The sequence below is a fragment of the Myxocyprinus asiaticus genome, chromosome 2 (genome assembly GCF_019703515.2).
Source record: "Myxocyprinus asiaticus isolate MX2 ecotype Aquarium Trade chromosome 2, UBuf_Myxa_2, whole genome shotgun sequence".
NCBI lineage: Eukaryota > Metazoa > Chordata > Actinopteri > Cypriniformes > Catostomidae > Myxocyprinus > Myxocyprinus asiaticus.
Genome location: NC_059345.1, coordinates 421,021 through 432,333, shown reverse-complemented (window position 1 = coordinate 432,333; position 11,313 = coordinate 421,021). Strand labels below are relative to the sequence as shown.

Below are 11,313 nucleotides of genomic sequence, written 5' to 3'. Positions count from 1 at the left end.
TCTACCTTTGTAGAGCAATACAATACTTTAAACAATTGCAGAATAGTCTCATTAGTCACATATACACTTCAGAAAATTGAGTACACAACTATTTCTGGGCTTAAAAGATATAAAAACCAAATCAATGCGGAACACTGTCTCTCAAAAGGAATACAACGTGGCCCCCCATGCACTTCTTTAAGCCCGATGTGGCCCCTTTACCAAAATAGTTGCCCACCCCTGGTCTAGAGTCTTTCCTTGCAGAAACTCTTGCTGCTAGGCATCTTCCAGAGACATACTGTTCGGACCCTCTCACGGTAATATCAGACCGACTATTATGGAAGTGTCCTTCCTCAAATGGATTCAGTCTATCATTAAATCGAAATCAGCAGGCGTGCACTAATTGGACGTAGGTTGTATTTTGCATGCTTTGGCATTTTTAAACAACCAGTTATGTCATAAGATCCTGTCGATATGATGACTTTATTTGCACAGTCAGCATACTCCTGTCCATCATTTTAGCTTGGCGTACATTCGATTGGCATAAATCGTATGTATCATCTAGGGTCACTCACGCACGACAGGCATATAAGCTTCGAAAGACACGCCGTTGTAATGCAGCAACAAGTTCATACCAATATACCAATAGGGTCTGAGGCTGTATGGGTTCTGCTCAGCTGTGCTAGTCATTGTCTCAAGCTGTCACTTGGCTCAAGCCAAGGGAGAAAAAAAAACAAAAAAAACACTGCAAGCGTGCAAATGATCTGTCTAGGTGCCGCAACTGCAGCATCTATGGGTCGGCACTGCAGCAGCACAAATGTGTGTTGTGCAAAAACGTGCACACAAAAAACGTATTACTTAACAACCACACATAGTTATTAAGAACACTAGATAAACCCCAGTGGGAACACATTTTTAACACACGCTATGGATACACTGCTAGCTACACGCATCTAAAATCCACCTCACTGCAGCCCACATGCCTGCTGGTCAAATCAGCGGGGGAGTGATCACCTTATCTGCTTTATTTTCCTTTAACGTGGTTTTGAGGGATTTTATGTTTGTTCAGTAGAAGCAGCACACTTCTCTGTCAGCAGCAGCAGCAGCACATGGGCTCCACGCAGATCTAGCCAAGACCAAGCCCATACCATGTCATATACACTTTAAAAAAAATGTTATAATAATCCAAGAGTTGTCCTAACTGAAATATTAATATGAATATAAAAGTCTTTCAAATAGCACTTAATTAGACAAGTCATATATCAAATGATAGCTCTCACTATCAGGAATGTGACTGTATAGTTTATTTTGTTGCCAAAATACCACAGTTTAAAAGATTTTCAAAAGAATCACAAAGAGAAATATGATTTCTGTAAGTCATCAAACGTCTCTTTTATGCTCTGATAACTGCTGCTGTAAGCCCTAAATAGCTAAAAACTTTATATCTGCTTTTACCTTAGGAAGATCTCTAAATAATGAGCCATTGTTTACTCATCCGTGAGCTTGATTGTGTGAATAATCCAATGTTATATCTTAGATGTCCAGAACAAAATATGCCATCTAGCAGGAAAAAATGCAATACAAATCATTAGAAATATTCAAGTTTGACTGTAAATGATAAAATGTTATACATCATACATCACAAAGTGAAGGATCTCAGCTTTCTAATGACACCTAGATTGAGCTTCTAGTCCACTCAGAGGCCGAGATATTCAATGAAATAATGAGGGTGGTGCTTGAACTGAACATTAGACTGAATGTCTATGGACGAGCACATCTGTGAGGGATAAAATGCGTTAGAGCGCCACCTACATTTCAGATTGTCATTTTATGACAGAAGGTGATTATTTTTCTGCCATCTAGATGAATAAAATAAGACTAATGGAGGGAGATGGGGTGAACAGAACCTAAATTTAAAAAATAAAAATCTGTCATAAGATTATAAACACATACAAGATTACTTATTTATAATTGTCTTTTTTATTTGAGGGGTTCTCTGAAAAATGAGACAAATTTTGTGCAATTTTTCCACAGTAGGTGTGAATGGTGAGCTTTTATTTGAGTGAGGAAAACTGCTGGCGGCAGCACAAAAATGCTTCAGAGTTTAAGAGGTTAAATGTCCAAAGTTTGCATAGTAATTACTATAAGTACAAAGTGAAAATGCACACGTCTGGTGTTTAATTCCAGTATTTGTCAGAACTGTCGGGCATCTGATCAGTAAATTATATTTCAGCATGTTTGTTTTACAGTTGTAGCTCTCATTCATCTGCCTGCCAATTTCTCTCTCATCTACATTCACATTCATTCAATTAGCAGATGAATTTATGCAAAACAACTCGTATTCTGCAGTAGAGAGCTGTGATTCAGGTCACATAGTCACTGTGCAGATTTGGGACACTTGCTGTTCCATAGAAAGTCTCGTCTGACTGCAACAGGACGTCCAGCGCGGTGACATTTACACATCAAGAGCTTCACTGACCAACACCACTACACAAATGTCACCTGCTTCAATCAAAACCAGCAGCTCACCTTCAGCACATCATCAACCATCTTTCGTCTCTCTAGTGTGAGCTCAAGTTATCATGTGCTGTTGTTGGTTGCCACAAAAACAAAATGTTTTCAAGGAAATATTTCAAACGACGAGCAACACATTAAAGAAGACTGGGTCTCATTCACTAACCGTGTGTACGTATCTGAGTGTAAAATCTGTGTGTGCACATTTTTCTTTCTACATTTTATTGTGAATTTAGATCCCACTCAAAGCTCACAGAAAAACATGGGAATCACAGGAAATGTCCCTGTTACAAAAGGTGGATAATAAAGAGTTTATGACAATCATCTAATTAAGAACTTTTCTTCCGGCTAGACAAAGAAAATCACACGCTCCAGAAAGACCTGCTTCACTTCAGCACACACACACACACACACACACCTCTGCTGGTTACCATGGTGATGACCCTCCTGAGGCATGCTGGGAAGGGTAATTCATCACCTGCTCTGTGTCCTGAGAGAACAACACATACAGATACCTGAAACACATCCTGCCTGCAGGGGAATTATGGGTAAATACATCTCACACTCAGTCTGGTGTCACTACGCCAGGGTTTAACCTTTCAACTTTCACCCAGAAGGGTCACATACACAGAGATTTCACTGAGAATTAATTAAACCGCTGATAGCGTTGTTTATTTGCACACGCTGTCTGTGCTGTTAACACATCGTTTCAGTGTTAACTTGTGCATAATGAAGCCTAAAGTTAATTTATCCTCGTGTGACCACGCATACACATCCGTGGATGTTATACATTGGCTTCGCTATATGCAACACATAATTTAAATGAATAAAAACTATCTGAATATTGTTCACAAACTCTAGACTGTCATTTAAGGGTTAAACTTCTGACACACTGAGTCACGTGACACAACAACGTGATGTCGATTTCCGTGAAACGCTTCTACGGACGCAGCGCCAACAAAAGTGCCTCTGATAAGAAACCACTTTAAGTGTTTTCATTGAAACTGGTTTGGGTGTAAAGAGTAAAGTCTCTAGATTTGTTGGATATTAAAAAAAATTCGCTTTAAAAAATCTGGTCATTTTTCACGTGTTAGCGTGCTGATAAACATGATGTCCACATATGTGTACACTGGAACTGCATTTCCTCAAAAGTAGAAAAAACATGTTCAACTCTAACACATCTGTGGGACAGTTAGTTTCATTTTAATATAAATTTAGTTATATTTAATTTTGTTTTCACTGTACATATTGAGAATTAATGAGTTCATCAATAAACTGGAAAATGTGTCTTTCAGAGGCTTTATATGGAGTTATGATGAAAATAAGGTGCATTTCAAACTGTTCTGAGACCAGTGCAGACAGACAGCACACTGGAGGTTAAGTCATTCACTAAATAGGGAGCAAGGGAGCATCCTATAGCTCTCTATGCAGTTAAGTGCATTCACTCCTAAAATCAGCTCAAAAGTTCAGTTTCAGGCTGCAGATGATGTTTGGATCACTCAACATGTTTGACAGACATGTGACAATGATAATCAGTACATAGATTCAGAATTTATAATGTATCATTTTATTTTAACATGATTGACAGTGATTGGATGATGCTGGACATTACTTTAATCTGAATTAATTATGCTAATTTATGATGTAATGACTGTAACGTCTCAGAAACATGAATAATCAACACTCCTGAGAACATCATGAACTATGTGACCTTCTATAGCTTGATATTATTTACAATTTCACAACTGAGTCCCGCTGTCCACATATGAGGACATTCATTATTAGGAAAACTATTGGCTCTAGAAATTAATATTGTTTTGCTAGTTTATGAATTGCAATTAGTAAGAAATCAAAGGGGAAACTCGGGTCTCAGGAGGTTACAGTGCACATGTGTACTCTATATATTGTGTATTGTATTTTGCAGTGTTGAAAGCTGAATAATGATTAAGCTGTTGATTTTTTTTTTTTTCAGTAAAAACACGGCTATGAAGTCGTTCCAGGTTTGTTGACGCATTAGTTTCATGTTAATTCACCAAATTATGAGCAATTTTAAAGAGCCATATCAAAACATCCAAATAAAACAAAGACACTGGCTAAGTACAGCGAACAAAAATCACAACAATATCAATTTGTTTTTTATCTGATATTACTGTATATCTACAGAAAGCACTCTCTCTCTCACACACACACACACACACACTGTTTACTGTGTCCTTTAATAAAACCACCAATATACTGAGCCAATAAATGCACATTCCGATTCAAATTCCTTATTATAACTCCTGTCTATGCATTAATAAATGCACAAGCTCTTTTCATACGACAGGCTACAACTGATATGTTTAAAACAGATTCAAAACTCAAATCAAACCAACTTATAAGAAAAGAAATTGAGATAAAGTAGGGCAGTAAATAAGTCTCATTGAGCAGTAAATTAAAGCCCCTGAAGTCACCAAAACCGCAGTCCAATCTGACAAAAGCCTGAAATGCAGCCAGAGTTTATGTTGAATAATCAGCGCTCTTACCTTCCACTGCGTATTCTTCTGTTCCCACAGAATATGGACAGCAGAGGAGAGAGAGAGAATATACAGATCACACATCACATTTATGAAAGATGATCATTTAAACAGTAAAACACCTGCTGAGGAACAGAAATTACACTGTTCTTCTGAACACAGTTAAATAATGTTCTGGTTTAAGTTCAGTGAGGAGCATAATGTACATTAACATACAAATAATTACAATGGAAGCTTAAAAGCAGAAATGTGAAGCTTGTGTTATTCTGTAAAATGTTTGTTGTTTGAGCTGTAAAGTGTGTAAATCCTCATTTTGAGGTGAAACTATGAACTTCTGGTCATGTGTTATTGATGTCATTCCTGTGGGTGGATTTCTGGCATGTAAACATTGTTTTAATGATTCAAAAGTCATCATTTTTTTTTCAATAAAATATCTAAACATTCATAAAACAAGATATATTTACTTGAGAAGTAAAATGCTATAAGATAATAACATAATAACTCTTGTTCTCAGAGAAAGCTAACACAATTTAGTAATGTTCTTATTACAAACAAAATAAATAAATAAAAATAAATCCATTGGGGTAAGACCAAAAAAAAAAAAAAAAAAAAAACTTGATTCAAAGGTCTCTTTGGATAAAAGAGTCTGCCAAATGTATAAATGTAATGCAAATATAAACGAGATGATGCAACAAATCTAGAACAGGATTCATTATTTTCATGCAACTGGCTGTCCAACACATATTGAGATAATCTACACATAATCTACACAAAATACATAATCCATATATAATCTACACAAAACACATAATCCACACATAATCTACACATAATCCACATATAATCTACACATAACACATAATCCACATATAATCTACACATAACACATAATCTACACATAACACATAATCCACATATAATCTACACATAACACATAATCTACACATAATCTACACATAATCCACATATAATCTACACAAAACACATAATCCACACATAATCTACATATAACACATAATCCACACATAATCTACACATAATCCACATATAATCTACACATAACACATAATCCACATATAATCTACACATAACACATAATCTACACATAACACATAATCTACACATAACACATAATCCACATATAATCTACACATAACACATAATCTACACATAATCTACACATAATCCACATATAATCTACACATAACACATAATCCACATATAATCTACACAAAACACATAATCCACACATAATCTACATATAACACATAATCTACACAACACATAATCCACATATAATCTACACAAAACACATAATCCACACATAATCTACATATAACACATAATCTACACAACACATAATCCACATATAATCTACACAACACATAATCCACATATAATCTACACAACACATAATCCACATATAATCTACACATAACACATAATCTAGACATAACACATAATCCACACACAATCTACACAACACATAATCCACACATAATCTACACATAACACATAATCCACACATAATCTACACATAACACATAATCCACATATAATCTACACATAACACATAATCCACATATAATCTACACAACACATAATCCACATATAATCTACACAACACATAATCCACATATAATCTACACATAACACATAATCTAGACATAACACATAATCCACACACAATCTACACAACACATAATCCACACATAATCTACACATAACACATAATCCACACATAATCTACACATAACACATAATCCACATATAATCTACACAAAACACAATCCACATATAATCTACACAAAACACAATCTACACAAAACACATAATCCACACAACACATAATCCACATATAATCTACACAAAACACATAATCTACACAAAACACAATCCACATATAATCTACACAAAACACATAATCCACACATAATCTACACATAACACATAATCCACACATAATCTACCCATAACACATAATCCACATATAATCTACACATAACACATAATCCACATATAATCTACACATAACACATAATCCACACATAATCTACACATAACACATAATCCACACATAATCTACGCATAACACATAATCTACACATAACACATTATCTACAAAAAACACAATCTACACATAATCCACACATAATCTACACAAAACACAATCCACACAACACATAATCCACATATAATCTACACAAAACATAATCTACACAAAACACAATCCACATATAATCTACACATAACACATAATCTACACAATCTACACAAAACACATAATCTACATATAATCTACACAAAACACAATCCACATATAATCTACACAAAACACATAATCTACACATATCCACACATAATCTACACAAAACACATAATCCACTCAACACATAATCCACATATAATCTACACAAAACACATAATCTACACAAAACACAATCCACATATAATCTACACATAACACATAATCAACACAATCTACACAAAACACATAATCTACACAAAACACATAATCTACATATAATCTACACAAAACACATAATCCACATATAATCTACACAAAACACATAATCCACATATAATCTACACAAAACACAATCTACACAAAACACAATCTACACAAAACACATAATCCACATATAATCTACACAAAACACACAATCTACACATAATCTACACGAAACACAATCTACACATAATCTACACAACACATAATCCACATATAATCTACACAAAACACATAATCCACATATAATCTACACAAAACACACAATCTACACATAATCTACACGAAACACAATCTACACATAATCTACACAAAACACATAATCCACATATAATCTACACAAAACACATAATCCACATATAATCTACACAAAACACATAATCCACATATAATCTACACAAAACACATAATCTACACATAATCTACACAACACATAATCTACATATAATCTACACAAAACACATAATCCACATATAATCTACACATAACACATAATCTACACAAAACACAATCTACACAATCTACACAAAACACAATCTACACAACACAATCTACATATAATCTACACAAAACACAATCCACATATAATCTACACATAACACAATCTACACAAAACACACAATCTACACATAATCTACACCTAACATAATCTACACATATGTATTTTCTCAGGCATTTACTGATACTAAATAGATGAATTTATATAATTTCAGTAGTACACTCAAATGACAATAGTCATATCATATTGTTCATGTGTTACACTTGCTATAGTTACATCTATAATATGTATGTGTACACAATATAAAACTGATTGTTGCACAGAAAATTATCGTGATAAAGTATTTATTTGTGTGCATATAGTGCTAATTTCTCTTGTAATAAACAAAGAAATACATATCCTGTGATACTGAAGTTATATAGAAATAAAATAATCATAAAAATATAATTTATGGAACAAACAAAATAAAAATACAGTATTACATACATAGGGTCTCTAATGACACTATACACCTTATGTATATACTGTATATATATATATGTATGTGTATATATATGTGTGTATATATATGTGTGTGTGTGTGTGTGTGTGTGTGTGTATATATATATATATATATATATATTATTTTTTTAGCAATTTTGCGTGTCACAATATTTATAAGATATAGATTGAGGAATACTAAAGAGGTGTTGGCAAAACTAAAAAAAAATGGATGAGGTACAGGGGGTGAAATGAGGTCACACACACACACACACACACACACACAATGGTTTCAGTTCAAAGTCAAATATTGAGTGATTTCACAGTCACGCTGGCGTCACGGCACGAGTCCATCAGATCATTAGAGACTCTCGTGATTCATCAGCGTCTAGTTGTGAACTTGACCTGAGACACATTTCACAGCATAAGCTCAAATAGGTTAATTATGGCAAGAAAGTTCCAGAGAGACACTCCAACAGAACCAGCAGAACCCACATTAAAGGTGAAGTGTGTCAGTTGTTCAATGTTAAACTACTTTCTCATATCTCCGTTTAATGTTCAAGGGTGATACCCTGAAGAGTGTGAACGCTGCAACTCACAACATCTGTCCAGTAAAAATATCACCTATCTGTCTTTTGACAATACCAAGTTATCACAGCTTCACTGATAACAAGAACTGTATCAACTATGGAGTGTTAGTGAAAATATATCCTGATAAATGCATGTAAAGGCTGGATTACACTACACGACTTTTTTTTTTTTAAAATATTAAGCATCACACACTAACCAACTTTGAAAATCACTACAGACAAAAACTGGGCATCACACACCAGACGACTGCGGATCACACACTACCCGACGCTTTCAAGTCAATCTGATCCAATCCCATCACAAACTCACGTGGAAACAGTGTTGTCAGATTATTTTTTGATGTTTTCCAGCCCAATGATTGTGGAAAACTATCCCGAATGTATGAAAAACACCCAAACAGTGCATACGAAATTCAAGCACATGCCAACCATAATACCAAAGCATACAACCTTCACAACCGAATTAAGCTACGAAATGATAACGTTTTCAAAAACCATACATTTAACCCCCCTTCTTCTTTCTCCCACAAATAGGCACACACACACATATACAAAAGGAAACAATACGCTGCCCTGGAATATCAAGCCAAATATTGCATTCGTTAATTGTGCTGCGATTGTTATGTTTTAGCCTTTGAATATTTTATTTTATGAACTAATATGTAAAATAAAGATAATCTGTCCTACCTTTTTACGGTGCTCATGAACATAACGGTTACAGTCAGTTGAACTGGCTAACACACAGACAGCTGTGAGGAATGAACACACTGATGTTCATTCATTCTGTGTTCAGAAGGAGCAGCGAATTCACTCGTGAAAATTCTCTCTCCACATGATTATTAGAAGAATGAGCAATATGATCACCATGTGCTAACATCTCGAAATAACCTGTAGTGTACTCATCAAGCATCATTTAACTTCTAGCAAAAAGACATCAATTCACAGGTGCAGTTTCTCCATTGGGTTGCAGTAATGTCAGATAGGCTGAAAAAACTCCACAGATAAGTCCTAATCATGATTTAAGATCGGCTATTTCCCCCATTTTCACCACTTCATGGGTCGCCACACCCACTCGTAGCTCCTCTGAACAGGATTGAACACATGTTCATGTGTAAATCGGTGTTTTGAATATTTGATTCAATAATTGTGTGTGGAGTCATTTTCTTTATTTTAGTTGCATGATCAATGGAATTTCTTGATTTAACAATGTTTAAAACATGCTCAAATCATCCCAAACCAGCCCAAATTATGTCAACCCGCCAAAGCAAAATTTAATCGGCCAATCTGGCAACACAGCATGGAAACACACGCTCTCCTGTATTTGGAGGCGCTCACAGATGTAAACAAACATGGAAACGGTAATGGCTGCTGTTGTTGCTGCTCCTCTGTGTTCAGTGTCAATAAAGAAACACCCTTGAGTATGAAGATGTGGAAATGGGAGATAAGGAGTGAGTGTCATTAAGTGTTCAACTCCACTTGAGTGCTTGTTCGCCATCTCTATTTCTCGAGCGTCTTGTTTTGTGCGCTCTATTTCCATTGGCTGCTCACTGTATAACTTTAGATTTAAGATGTGGAGCATCATACACTACGATATTTCCTCTGTAGCCGTGGATAGTCGGCTCAAAAATATCAAACGCATTTCATATCCTCAGACTAGATGGAATCATAGTCTAAGGGTACAAAATCGAAGTCTGTACCCATCATGTACGATGTGATTTGGTCAACTCTGACCGGAGCTGGCAAACACTGAAAATCCGGGAACTTAAAAAGTTTTTAAGTCATGTAGTGTAATCCAGCCTTAAGGTGTGAAACAGTCCATAATCAAGAAGAGAAAAGTAAATTAATAATTAGTAAACAGTCATTTCCAGTAGATCACTGATTCTCAACTCAAATTCATCCGTCACTTGGTAGAAGCTCGTCAAATTAGACAGATGTCAATGTAAACGGTTTGTGTGACATGAACTCAAAAAAACATCAACATCAAACAAAAACATCAAAATTAAAGAGATGCTTTTAAACTCATACTAAACCAATGAATAAACTTTTTAACATTTGTTTGAAATAAAGCAGTTTGGTGTTGTGTCGAGTCTCCACTCGATGATGAAGTTTCTCTCAGCATCAGTGCTAATGCTAACCGTCTGTATGTGTGTTTGTGAAGACGTCTCGCTGCAGGTGGAGTGGAAGTGTTTTAATGTGAGACGTTACAGATGATGTCTAGTGACGTGT

General features: G+C 35.1%; 1 protein-coding gene across 1 annotated transcript in view; it reads right to left on the bottom strand.

Moving 5' to 3' along the window:
• Positions 1 to 2,736: 2,736 nt before the first annotated feature.
• The window catches only part of LOC127411663 (neurexin-2-like), a 145,620-nt gene continuing 137,043 nt past the window's right edge, over positions 2,737 to 11,313 (bottom strand). The window contains exons 3-5 of the mRNA XM_051647379.1: positions 5,019 to 5,036; positions 2,912 to 2,983; positions 2,737 to 2,777 (exon numbers count right to left, since the gene is read on the bottom strand). Of these exons, the coding sequence (XP_051503339.1) occupies positions 2,737 to 2,777; positions 2,912 to 2,983; positions 5,019 to 5,036 (131 nt within the window). The remainder of the gene's footprint in view (positions 2,778 to 2,911; positions 2,984 to 5,018; positions 5,037 to 11,313) is intronic.